Source organism: Cydia pomonella, chromosome 28 (assembly GCF_033807575.1).
Source record: "Cydia pomonella isolate Wapato2018A chromosome 28, ilCydPomo1, whole genome shotgun sequence".
In the NCBI taxonomy this organism is placed as follows: Eukaryota; Metazoa; Arthropoda; class Insecta; order Lepidoptera; family Tortricidae; genus Cydia; species Cydia pomonella.
Window position 1 is genome coordinate 3,169,504 of NC_084730.1, and position 14,007 is coordinate 3,183,510.

Genomic DNA, 14,007 nt, shown 5'->3' on the forward strand with positions numbered 1-14,007 from the left:
CCGGCTCTAACAACTTCTCAAAAACTAACATAACTGGGTACCACTACTACCACTTGATTTTGACCGTGATATAATATAACTGGTATTCGTTGCTCTTATTGGAAAAATAGGGAAAAATCGACAGCTCAAAAAATCGTAAGCAAAGTTGCTAACCAAAGATTCAAAACATTTTGTCGAACTTCATTGAAAAACGCCTTTAACTCCACAAGTACCAACATAACGAACTCGCCTCCCAATAAACGGTCCCCCGAATCAATTACCTTCGCGCGCGGCGCGCAAAAATTGGCGCGAAACCAATAACGAACTTAATTAAATAGCGCTAGTCTGTGGCGACATTGAGAGTTACTTTATCAAGCTCATATCAGTGTTTTATTATTGAGCAAGTTTGAACTTTAATAAATTGTGATAAGGTTGTTTTTTGTTATGGAATTGTTTTTAGATGAGAGATTATTTGTTGAAACAACGTTCTTTTGATTCGCGTTGTGATAAGTGAACTTTAATGGTATATAATAGGGTCGCTTTTTAAATGAGATTGTCTTTTAATTACTTTGTCGAGCGTTTCGAGTCCTTGTTGCAAGTTGTTCAATTTTCAACCAACAGATAATTTAGTTTTTTTTTTTTAATATATAGAACGTATGTCTTACTAAATAATCAATCATCTTGAATACCCTAATAATATTTCCGTTATTTCTACCTAATAGATTCAGAAAGTCTCAAAAGATGCATACAGAGCTCTTTAAATGCCTAAATGACGACACTGGTTTGATCCCAGCCATGGGCAATAGAAGCTTTGGTCACTTTTTCTTTTATTACAAGCTTTTATTTAACTTGCAATATGTTTGTATATATATGTTCGGGTCAAATTTTGCAAGCTAAATTAGACCCACTTCCCATTATTCGATTGAATGAGACTTCACATACATATATGACGACCGGTCTGGCCTAGTGGGTAGTGACCCTGCCTGTGAAGCCGATGGTCCCGGGTTCAAACTTCAAATCCTGGTAAGGGCATTTATTCGTGTGATAAGCATGGATATTTGTTCCTGAGTCATGGGTGTTTTCTATGTATTTAAGTATTTATAAATATTTATATATTATATCTTTGTCTAAGTACCCTCAACACAGGCCTTATTGAGCTTACTGTGGGACTTAGTCAATTTGTGTAATAATGTCCTATAATATTTATTTATTTATTTATAAAAAAAAAATATATGTAAGACGGGTGACAATGCAATATAATGGTACCATCGAGCTGATCTGATAACAGAGACAGCAGGTTGCCATAAACACCACTCTGTGATAAAACAACGCAATTGTATTTGGGTTAACTAGAATTTATCTCGATGAGTATTAATTGCCTGTTGAAAGAATAATCAGTCAGCGATAAAAGTTTGTACCAAAAGTAAATTTTTGCCAAAAAAGAGACAACAGACCTATATAAAGCCACACACACACGGCCCAAAATGAAGCTCCTGTAAATGAAAATGCAGATAATTCGAAGCTAATTCCGGCGGCCACCTCGGTCTCGCGTGTTGTTGACATTATTATGTTTGTGCACTACATTATTTCAGAATAGACGCTAATTTTTACATTTGGCCTTAGGCATTTTTACAAAAATTATAGATAACCTCAATATATTAACTAGACTTTTTTTTGTATATGGATCCTGATTACCTCTTGTATTGGTTTCCAAACCAAGTGAAACTAAAGCCCGACCAGAAATATATGATCATTGTCAAGAGGGCGCTGTTAGTTTCAAGGACAGTTCAATTTAGTATGAAAAATTTAGTTCCAATTAACGTCACACAATTTTCAAAGAGCGTTTTGGGCGCGAAAGCATCCGTCAAAATATATTTTGTTGATTTAACATATTTAAAGCCGTTTTTAGTATATAAGTCGAATTTTAGGGCATCTTTTAGTTAATATAGAACGTAATACAAGCGTTTTTTAAAAAATTGGAAACAACCCTATTGTCCCAATCGCAACCTGTACCGCGCGACCAAAACATAGTAAGCGCCGAAAAAAATCATGGCGCTTACTCGTTTAGGTCGCGAGACTCACGCTCCGCTTCCATGGTTTGCAACAACTCATGGCGTAAAATACTAGTTCTCTGTGCCGGTTTTATACGTATTATATTCAATAGTCCTCAGTCAGTTTTCCTTTGTCACAGATTACCGGCAACCAATGATGGCGCCGTGGCCCATCGCGAAGCCCATCGCCAGTCGACCGATCCCCGTCCAGCATCAGCACCTACAACATCTACTGGCACACTGCCACCACCCCTACTTAGCTGGTGAGTGTACCATATATGGGACAACAGGCAACCAATGGTTCCCACTTACAGCATCTCCTGGCACACTGCCACCACCCCTACTTAGCTGGTGAGTGTACCATATATGGGACAACAGGCAACCAATGGTTCCCACTTACAGCATCTCCGTTCATGTTCCTTGCAGTAGGTACCTACATCACAGCAAACTGTCAACATGACTCAAAATGTGATAACGATCTAAGCTTACAAAAACCGAAACTAAATACAATTATAATAAAAATAAACCCATGTTTTTTACACCAAGATCAACACAACAAAAAAGGCAATAACTTTTATTGATCTGCCAATATTTTTATTGCAATACAATGCAATACAATATAGGTTATAAACACGCTTGCGTTTGCAAAAAACGCCTTTGAAAAGGGCCGTTGTCCATTTTGCCTCCGTTCAGTGTTATTGGATTAACATAAAAAGTGAACTATGGTCTATGGCAATAAAAAAAAAACTCCGTTCATGGAGCTAATTGAAACCGATTGTCAGGTTACAAGAGTTATTTGGTTGGAATCCAAATAGTATATAACCGATTTGCAAAACCAAAGTGATTCCATAAGTGTTCCGTGTACAAAGTTTTGTACGGAACACTAAAAATTACCTTTTATATTGCGTAATTTATAAATGTAACGATGTGTTAATTTCTCACATCTTATACATATTTTTTTCTCTGATATTAAGTTATCACTGCCAATATTAACAGGTGTAATATGGCACATTTGGGCAAAGTTATCTAAACCTCATGCCTTTTGAGTCTCTCGCTTCGCTTAAGATTCTAAATTATATTCTCTAATATTAAACACTCTATTAATCTTTAATAATAGCGTTCGTACTTCGTAGATTAACTTATTTCTGTTCTTGCGGAATAAATATTAAAGCTGCTTCTAATGCTAATATTGTTACAAATATGGTCAGTGAAACAAAAAAACCGGGCAAGTGCGAGTCAGACTCGCGCACGAAGGGTTCTGTACCATTATTTATAAATACGGCAAAAAAAATATTTTTGCCTTCTTAAATATTTATTTTATTCTGTTTTTAGTATTTGTTATAGCGGCAACAGAAATACATCATCTGTGAAAATTTTAACTGTCTAGCTATCACGGTTCATGAGATACAGCCTGGTAACTGACGAACGGACGGACAGCGAAGTCTCAGTAATAGGGTCCCGTTTGACCCTTTGGGTATGGAACCCTAAAAAACGGACATATTTTGGTTTACTGACTTAGTAACCGATACTTACTTACTGCTGAGGCGCAGCGACCTGAAATGGATCTTGGCCTCCGACACCAAAGACCGCCATGCTTCTCTGTCCAAAACCGTTTCTGTCCAGTCGACGGCGCCGAGTTCGCTAAGCCACTAACAAGTTAAGGCTAGTTAGGCAGTAGCTGATAATTTATTGTGATTAAAATAAACGTAATAAGCTTCAAATGTACATTTAAACACAACTTTATAACCCCCAGATGCCCATGTTTATTTTAAAGATAAACTAAACGTATGTTTATGTATCAAATTGGGCAAATAATGCCCCTTTGTTACGCCAACAATGGCAAATAAAAAAGAATTGCTTTTTTAAACCGCGACGAGGTGGTCTTTTTAAATGTATCGCAAAAAGAGGGTTATCTGTCTGTTAACTTGTGGTGGCGTATCTCCAAAAAAATTGTTACTTTGCCTAAAAGTTTGCCACACTAAGCTAAGCCTGTTTGAGATAAATTGAAACAGACCAATTCTCAATAAGTTTTTTAGGGTTTCGTACCCAAAGGGTAAAACGGGACCCTATTACTAAGACTACAATTAATACGTACAGTTAATAGCTCTTTTAGCGATAGCTGGACTTTACACGTAGCATGTGGCCTACCGGCCGTTGACTAATGGAGGTTAAACTAATTTCAAGATTAATTCTTCATTATCTGCACACATTCACATTAGTTTATTGACGACCGGTCTGGCCTAGTGGGTAGTGACTCTGCCTACGAAGCCGATGGTCCCGGGTTCAAATCCTGGTAAGGGCATTTATTCGTGTGATGAGCATGGATATTTGTTCCTGAGTCATGGGTGTTTTCTATGTATTTAAGTATTTATAAATATTTATGTATTATATATATCGTTGTCTAAGTACCCTCAACACAAGCCTTATTGAGCTTACTGTGGGACTTAGTCAATTTGTATAATAATGTCCTATAATATTTATTATTTATTTTATTATTATTATAGAGTTTATTGCATAATAATTAATAAGCTATCAATATTACACTTTAAACACTATTAATCAGCAAAAACAAAGAAATTAGTCAAGACGCGTAAAAAACGTAAAAAAACTTACAACTGTCAATGACGCCATGTTTGTTTGTTACAGTGAGACCGTCGCAGGCGCACACGCAAGTTTTCCCGCTGCCCGGCGCCTTCCCCTGGGCACACAGTTCGAGAGGTGAGGAGAAAAATGCAGGCTGCAATGGAGGCCTGGGTGCCCAGCCAAGATGGCGTCAGTACATTGACAAATTATTGGCAAATGATGGACGACAGATGCTACAAAACTGACGTGACTAATATCAAAGAGAATTTGAAATAGAGGTGGATACTTTCGACGTATGATTACAACTTTTAGAACGCCATTTGACCTTGATCCTTATTCTTTCACTGATATATGTTAAAATTGTTAAATATCAAAAAGGGGCGCATCTACTAGAACATAGGCCAAAGGTTATGGCGCCATCGCTCGAAAAGATGCCGCCATAACCTTTGGCCTATGCTCTAGTAGATGGCGCAAAAGTATGAAGTACTACTTATAAATTATTTTTTAAATATTGAAAGTCAGTTTTTGTCAATTTCTTGGTATTCCATGACTTGTTTTTTTACGTTGGTGGCAAACAAGCATACGGCCCGCCTGATGGTAAGCAGTCTCCGTACTATGTACGCCTGCAACTCCAGAGGAGCTACATACGCGTTGCCGACCCTAACCTACCCCCCTTCTTTTCTTATTTTCGAATCACTTTCAATGAAAAGTTACCAGTTGGCGATTATATCTTGTATCAGAAACTAAATTAAAAAAATACTTATTTACAATCAGGTAAACCTCGACGGGGCATGATGCGGCGCGCCGTGTTCTCTGACCTGCAACGCAAAGGGCTGGAGAAGAGGTTCCAGGTCCAGAAGTACATCTCCAAGCCTGACAGGAAGAAGCTGGCTGAGAAGCTGGGGCTCAAGGATAGCCAGGTGAGTGAGAACAACCGCCATAACCGGCAAATAATCGGAAAAACCAAATACGGTAATTTACTATAATAACAGCCTAAGAATTGCCCGTTTCAAGGTTTGCCAACTAACTCCGTATTAACAGTTTATTCAGTACAAACAATATCAATTACCTTGAACACCCCAACGCCTCTTAAAACCCTAAATATGTAAAATAACTATTAAATTAAAAAAAATTATAATCCTCTAGGTACGCTATACTTCTTCTTCTTCCTCCTGCCCTTATCCCACGTTATGTGGGGTCGGCAGAATATGTTATTCTCTTCCGTTCTCTTCTATCTTTCGTCACCTCAGCACTCACTCATTTCTTTCTCATATCCTCTTTCACACAATCCATCCATCGTTTTTTCGGTCTACCATCCGCTCTCCATCCATCAGCATTCATTCCTAACATTCTTTTTCCTATATGACATAGGTACGCTATACTTATCAAATTAAATTAAATTGGTGTCTATTCCTGGATCACCACTGATCGCTTCCACTTGAGACAGCACGGCACCGATTCATGTACGGACAGTCCAGTCTGCTCGAGATCATTTTCAGGATACTGTTGGTGCTGGCTCTCACCCTGCGCACCAGGGAGCCACATCTTTTTCGCATTGTTGCGTAAAAACAATCTACACGTGCTTCTGCAAACATCCCTGATATACTACAGTGTCGAGGCAGCTCCAACAGTACCCTAAATGCGTTGTTGTATTGTACTCGAAGGGCATTGTAACCAGTCTCGGTGAATACTTATGCCAACAAAATCTATTTCATTCCAAAAATCCCTTCATCATTTTGAACAAGAGCTCATACTCTTCAAAATGCTGGATCAATTTCTATGAAACATAGCGAAGAACCAACGCAAGAAAATTCGATTATACGTAAAAAAACTGCATCGAAATCATCCTATCCGTTGGAGAGCTACAATGCCACAGACACACAATATCAATAGACAGTCTAACTTTTCGGAAAACTGGACGCAATAGCAGCATGACCACTTATTATTATTATTTTTTAACACGTCGGTGGCAAACAAGCATACGGCCCGCCTGGTAAGCAGTCACCGTAGCCTATGGACGCCTGCAACACCACAGATATTACATGCGCGTTGCCGACCCTTTAAAAACCTGTACACTCCTTTTTTAAGAACCCCATACTGTAGACCCTCGGGAAAACCTCGGCAGGAAGCTCATTCCACAGCCGGAGCGTCCGCGGGAGGAAATTCCTCTTAAGCCGCACATATGTGACCATTTAAAATGAAGTGTATTTTTAAACGAACTCTGAATAAAAAAGCATCTACTGAAAACTCAATTGCTCTTAACACCCCAAAAACGCCTCTGAAAAGGCTCAATAATCCTTAATCAAACCTGGATCTAAATATCGCTTTCCGTAGGTAATTGTTTTAAACCTTTCTCCCCTCTAGCGTGTATTTGACAGCCCCCTAGAGGGTAGCTTTTTTGTAACACCCGCGCCCCTATGGGGTGAGTTTCAGCAAATAACTGTGTTTTTTGAAGCAATTTGAAGCGTTTTGACGGCTTTAACTTGGGTGGTGTTTTCGTAATCGTTCTGATTTTTAGTATTGCTGTTTTAATTAATATAATGATGTTACAGTTAGGGCCTGTTTAAAAATTTCGACAAAAATTTTGGCGAAATCTCAGAAATTCTTGTTATGGCCATCACACACGGATATCCCGGAGAAGATGGTCAGATGTATGTAAAACCTCTGAAATGGCCATCTAACGTATAGACATCCTCGGGAGAGATGGTCAATCGTAGTTTTAAAATAACATTTTTAAGGAGGATCTCAGACATAATTATTATTTTGTTGGTTAATATTTCAAATTTAAGTGCTCCAAGTCTAATAATAAACAGATAATATTACAGTTTTTTTTTCTATAAAGAAAAAAGTTTTTTTTTCTTAAAGAAGGCGATTCGAACTTGGTAATCTTGTTATGAAACAAATATGGATATGATCTGCGACTGCCAACAATGTCATTTCTGGCTGAAGAGTTTCGCTGTAGACAGCTGACAGGCCATATCGGTAACCGTTACATAATCAGAAACCACTAGGTATCTGTACCGCTCGTGTAAATTTATTCGATAGCGTGACGCGACGTACGCGTTTGCGTTAAGACTCATTTTGTATGGGATTTTGAGTTTCCAAAACGTACCGCTTGGCGCACTGTTTCTAAATTTACACTAGGGGTTCTGAATAGACTTCAGAGTTACAGAGGTCCAATCGGACATATAAATTACATTATAGGTACGTCCTTTCATCTCGCTTTTACACATTCGCTCGCTCATTCATCATATGGATAGAGCGAGTACGAGTAACAACATATCAAAAACAGATGTTAAAATGTCCAATGCTGAATAATTATAAGGTCTATTTAGTCATAATAATACAGGATTGATTTCATGTTTAATTTACGACAAAAGAATTCTACTTTTTTTTTCAATACATGTATGAAGTTCCATTTACATTGGGCAGCATGGGGTTTAAAATAAAACGACGATGTTTGATCCTAAATTAGAAAGACTGCTTTTATATTAAGTTTTTGGTGACATCTTATCAAAACTCAACTTACTTTAAGGAAATAATTGAAAATTAAAAAAAAAAACTCGACTTTTCCCCTTCCCCCATATCAATTTAAAAAAAAACAAAAGATTAGGGTTGTTCCTTTCCGCCCTTTGCCGGTTTTCACATTTAATTTCCGTTTAAAACTCGTTATTATGGAAGGTAGAGGCAAGGAACAGAATCTCCTTAGTCAGAACTGTTGCAAAAGTGTCCAACTGTCAGCTATAAATAATAGTTCCAAATCTCTCCAGAGTAGCGCTAGAGTAGCTAAGAACCTAAGCTAACCTAAGAGCTAACCTTTTTAGTGAAGTGCGCTGTCTATGATTAGAGTTTTTTCTCAAGTATTCTAGGTATTGTAGCGCCACCTATTTATGGTTTTTTGTCGGACACTCTTCGGTATATGGAGATTCTGTTCCTTGCCTCTACATTCTATACTCGTTATGTATTTTATGACTAAGTTATGAGATGATCTAATTGTTTACTATTTTTAACACCATGAGAGCATATCCTGTATACGAACTTAATACCTTAAAATATTTCCTGCCAACCTTGTAAATTTCTTCATATTTTTAATTAATATAAAAAAATTATTTTTAAATTAAAAATCTTTAAAGTCTCAGGACGACATATTCAAAATCTTGAATATCGCTTAAATATTACTAACTGCAGGTCCTTATTGTTTTATATTTGAAACCCAGACTTGCTTTAAGTAATTTTATTTTCGAAGAATTTTACCAAGAATGCGCATAGTTCTAAATTTTCACATCGAATAATAGACAATACAAAAACTTTATTCTAAAAACCATAAACAATATGGCTAGTACAGTAAGCATCACTTATACTCCTAACCTAACCTAACCTAACAATCCAAAAACATATTCCTTCACTAATAACACCAGTATCTTAATGTATATTTAACATTACGTTTTCAAATAATAATATTGTACCCAACCAATAACATAATAGAGCCATCTTACATCCAATATTGAAAATCGCAAAACGGGAGCAAATAAAATCGAATCGTATCGGTATTCGAAACAAAATACTCCATTCTTTTTATACCAACCAAGCATTAACAAAATCTGGCGGCAAATCGGGAAAATCACCCGCCAAAAGCACTCCCAACATAATAAAAAAACTCGCCAACAGTGACATAACAATAAAATATACAAACGTTCTTAAGACAAAAATACGCCTTTACCCTCTACGAAAGAGAACCGCGTATACAAGTAACCTAAGTTAGAACGAGACCGCTATAACGTTAGAACGACGTCTTATACCCCGTTTCTATTGGCCGATTTGTATCGAATAAAAGTGTTCCCGCTTTTCTATTGGAGCGCGCGCGTTTGAGTTTTTTTTCATGGCTGCGTTGAGTTTTTTTTACGATTTCTGATGGTTATGGAGCGATCGTAAGCAGGTTTTCGGTTTATTGAATGTTTTCGAGTTATTAAGTTGCCTGTTTGGATTCGTTTGAAATTAGGGTCTGTTTTAGATTAAGTTAGTGGTTAGGGTGGTAGCACACTACTTTTATTTAAATGTAGGTAAATATTTTATAGCAATTTTCTTATTTATCAATTGCTAAATATGTTAGAACTGATTTGAAGATTTATTTGGTCCCAATTTTGTTGTTTTTTTAACCGACCACCGGAAATTAGTAGGTAATGTTTTTAGACTATTTTATACACCTTTTGTATCTGAGCTAGCCGAGTTCAGGCACATGACCTTCAAATTGGAGGTAAAAGTGATTTTTACATTGAAGTAGGTATTCTTAACGATTTTCTATTGTATTTTGTGAAAGAGAAAACTGAAATATAAATGGAATAAGCGCTTGCAGCCAGAGTGGGGCGAATGATAAGGATTCTATTGTATTCATTTATCAATTTTCTTTTCAAAAATAACGCGGTCAAATTTATTAATTTTTTTTTCGTATTTATTACTTTCAGCTTTATTTTTAACACTTTCCATTTATAAGTATACTTGTATTTCATTTGTTCTATTCTCAATTTATATTTACTTTTATGTCGTAATGTTATATATTAATTTTATATTATGAAACAAACAAACACAACAACAACAAATTACAAATTATGACATGCAATCTTTTGTCTTAGTGTTAAATTTTCATTTGAATAAGTACATAGATCACCTAGGTAGGTATTGATTTGTACCTATGTTCTACATAAATAATGTTTACAGTACATATTATGTTGCTACTTTACTTCACTAGTGCGATAATTGGCACATTACGTAACTATCTCGAAAATTAAATGGGCCATAATTATGTAGGTACTGTGAAACGTTGTACGATACATGTGCGAATAGGTCCTTTCGGTCATGTTTTAAGTAATCGCCGCGTTGGGTGTTTCCAATTTTTCGCACTTGTATCGTAATCTACTAATACATGATGTAGGTAGGTATATTTAAATGTATTATAATACCTTCTGTGATTAATATTAAATGATGTAATGATTTAAATTATTACCAAACGGCCCGATTCGAAGAATGATTAAGACACGTTTAAGATCTTGGAACGATCTTTAAAAGATTGATAACTAAACGACATGTCAAAATTAACGTTTATTTCGATTCCGCTGTGATCCCAATAAGATCTATATACGATATTTCTAACGTCAAAGTGACATTGGTTGCCCGAATCGAGCTGCTTCTGCCAATTACACGACATACAAACGATATCTCAATGAGAACTTATCGTTATCGTATTTCATTCTTCGAATCGGGCCGAAAATCTTATTTTACCTAAAACAACCTTCTACTGTCAATATAACCCGTCATGCTAACATATGTATTAATAATAATCCGTGGTTATAAAACCACGATCACGCGAGTGAACCTCAAACAAACCTCTTAATTAAACTCATAAGCGACGAATTGTGCCATTTACAATCAAAATGGCGTAAGCTACTGGCATACAGCGTGTTTTTGTTGGAATACAATAACTCGTAGAAAACATTTAGACTACATAATAAACACAAATAAAAGCAGTAAACTTCATGTAGTATAGAATTTAAATGAATAAATAAATATTATAGGACATTATTACACAAATTGACTAAGTCCCACAGTAAGCTCAATAAGGCTTGTATTGAGGGTACTTAGACAACGATATATATAATATATAAATATTTATAAATACTTAAATACATAGAAAACACCCATGACTCAGGAACAAATATCCATGCTCATCACACAAATAAATGCCCTTACCAGGATTTAAACCCGGGACCATCAGCTTCGTAGGCAGGATCACTACCCACTAGGCCAAACCAGTCGTCAAATGAATAGAATAAATAAAAACATATTACAGGAGAATCTTCTAATCTAAACACATCGTTTTACAAAACAGTCTCGGCCAGGGTCAGGATTAAAAAAAAACCGGACAAGTGCGAGTCGGACTCGCCCACCGAGGGTTCCGTACTTTTTAGTATTTGTTGTTATAGCGGCAACAGAAATACATCATCTATGAAAATTTCAATTTCCTAGCTATCACGGTTCATGAGATACAGCCTGGCGACAGACGGACGGACGGACGGACAGCGGAGTCTTAGTAATAGGGTCCCGTTTTACCCTACGGAACCCTAAAAACGGCTGCATAGTTTAACAGTGAAATGTAGTAATAATATTAAGTCAGTATATTTATTTTATATATTATAATAATTAAATGACAGTACCGAATGACCAATGACACACAAATACAAATACAAAATTCTTTATTTCCTTAAAAAAACACATGGCCATGATTTAGGGGATGGAGCCGCCCGGTAAGCAAAGAATTGCCTGTGTTGGGCGGCACCGCTCTTGCCTACGTTAACAACAAAACAACAAGTAAATTATTTATACAACATATGAAAACCTAAAAATCTAAAAATATAATTTCTAAATATAGCACACACACAACACACACTACAATGATAGTACTCAATTTAATCAAATTGTTCTTGGCATTTTTTAATGATACCCGAATGTTACCTGAGAATGTTTTCTACGATTCGGGCATATAAAAAAATTACTATAGTAGATTAACTAATCGCATTGTTATTAGCATCAAGGATATAGCAATAACTTAAGTCATAAAAGTCTTTAAAGTCCTGGATTCGAATCCCGGTAAGGGCATTTATTTGTGTGACGAACACAGATATTTGTTCCTGAGTTTTGGGTGTTTTCTCAGACAACGATATATTATATCGTTCTAATACTTATATAATAGTTGTCTGAGTACCCAGAACACAAGCCTTCTCGAGCTTACCGTGGGGCTTAGTCAATGTGTCAGAATATCCAATATTTATTTATTTATTTACAATACTCGTAACAATATACATAATGGATATATACGGATGATTACTATAACTAGCTTATATCTAAAATAGACCCTTGAGGCATTGTACCAAGGATGCTGGCGGCATTTCCTCGTTGTATCGCAATACTGATACTTTATTTATTAGTATTAATTTGTAAGCATTCTACGCAGCAATATCTCGCGGAAGTTATCGAAATTCAACATAAACACGATGTATAAATATACGGCGTTCTGTTTTCAAGAATAATCTTAATTGGTTGGTAAATTAATCGGCACTTCAAAGAGACAAAGGAGACGATAAGACGGTTGTGTGTTCAAGTTTAATGCTCCTCATAAAACCCTAGTTCGCTCATGCTTTACTGATCGTATACTCAAAAGCAATGAAAATGGAAATTTGCATACGTTTAACCCATTCGCTAGTTTGGTTAAGACTCGAGTCCTTTGAGTCCTCTGCTTTAAGTATCGACTCAGTTTTTCAGACTCATAATTAAGATGGAACTCTAGCTTTTTTCAACTTATTAGAGACTCGAGTCTCGTACCCCGGCCGTAATTAAGACTCGAGTCTCGTACCCCGGCTCGTACCAATGAGTTTTTCGGAACTTATGTACGAAATATCATTTTGATATTTACCAGTCGCTTTTCGGTGAAGGAAAACATCGTGAGGAAACCGGACTAATCCCAACAAGGCCTAGTTTACCCTCTGGGTTGGAAGATCAGATGGCAGTCGCTTTCGTAAAAACTAGTGCCTACGCCAAATCTTGGAATTAGTTGTCAAGCGGACCCCAGGCTCCCATGAGCCGTGGCAATACACCGGGACAACGCGAGGAAGAAATAAAGAAAGAGACTCGAGTCTTTTGTAGAGACTTGAGTCCTTTTCGGAGAACTTGTATTTTTTTTACAAATAACTACGAAATGCGTTATCTTTATGTAAAATTTATGGATGTACATAACATAAATTATACAAAAACGCCTACTTACTTTACCTATTTTTAGGTAAAACCTATAAAATTGTTGACTGAGTCTTTATCCGGAGACTCGAGTCCTTTTGAGTAGCGCTCAAAAAATACGCAATAAGGGACTCGACTCGGGACTTAAAAGACTCGGAAGCTTTTTAAGCTCTGAGTCTTGGAAAAACAAGTCGAGTTCGTCAATTTAGACTCAAAAGATTCTAGTTGCTACCAACACTACATTCAGCGATAATCACGACACGTTGTCGTTGACTCTATGAAGCATTTTCGCTACATATCGGGAAATCCATGTTATCGGCTACGACGTAGCGCTACGAACGTAGCTCAGCGGTGAATGTGTTAATGTGAACCGGTTTTATTGTACCGTTCACACATAGTGTAAGGATTTGGTTATTGAAACAATGACATATTGGAAGACATATTGTTTTTATTCGTAAAGCGCTATCTCACTCTTACCTTATTGTTTTTACATATGTCTATCCCTATTACTCTAGTGATGTTATTACATATCGAATGAGACTATTATAGTTCGACCTAACTATCGACTTGCTCTTTGAAATTTAAATTTAAAATAATATTTCTATTGTTTTTA

General features: G+C 36.5%; 1 protein-coding gene across 1 annotated transcript in view; it reads left to right on the top strand.

The window, feature by feature from the left end:
• The first annotated feature begins 1,443 nt into the window (after positions 1-1,443).
• The window catches only part of LOC133533074 (homeobox protein DBX1), a 29,740-nt gene continuing 17,176 nt past the window's right edge, over positions 1,444-14,007 (top strand). The window contains exons 1-3 of the mRNA XM_061872016.1: positions 1,444-2,293; positions 4,677-4,748; positions 5,388-5,533. Of these exons, the coding sequence (XP_061728000.1) occupies positions 2,185-2,293; positions 4,677-4,748; positions 5,388-5,533 (327 nt within the window). The 5' untranslated portion in view covers positions 1,444-2,184. The remainder of the gene's footprint in view (positions 2,294-4,676; positions 4,749-5,387; positions 5,534-14,007) is intronic.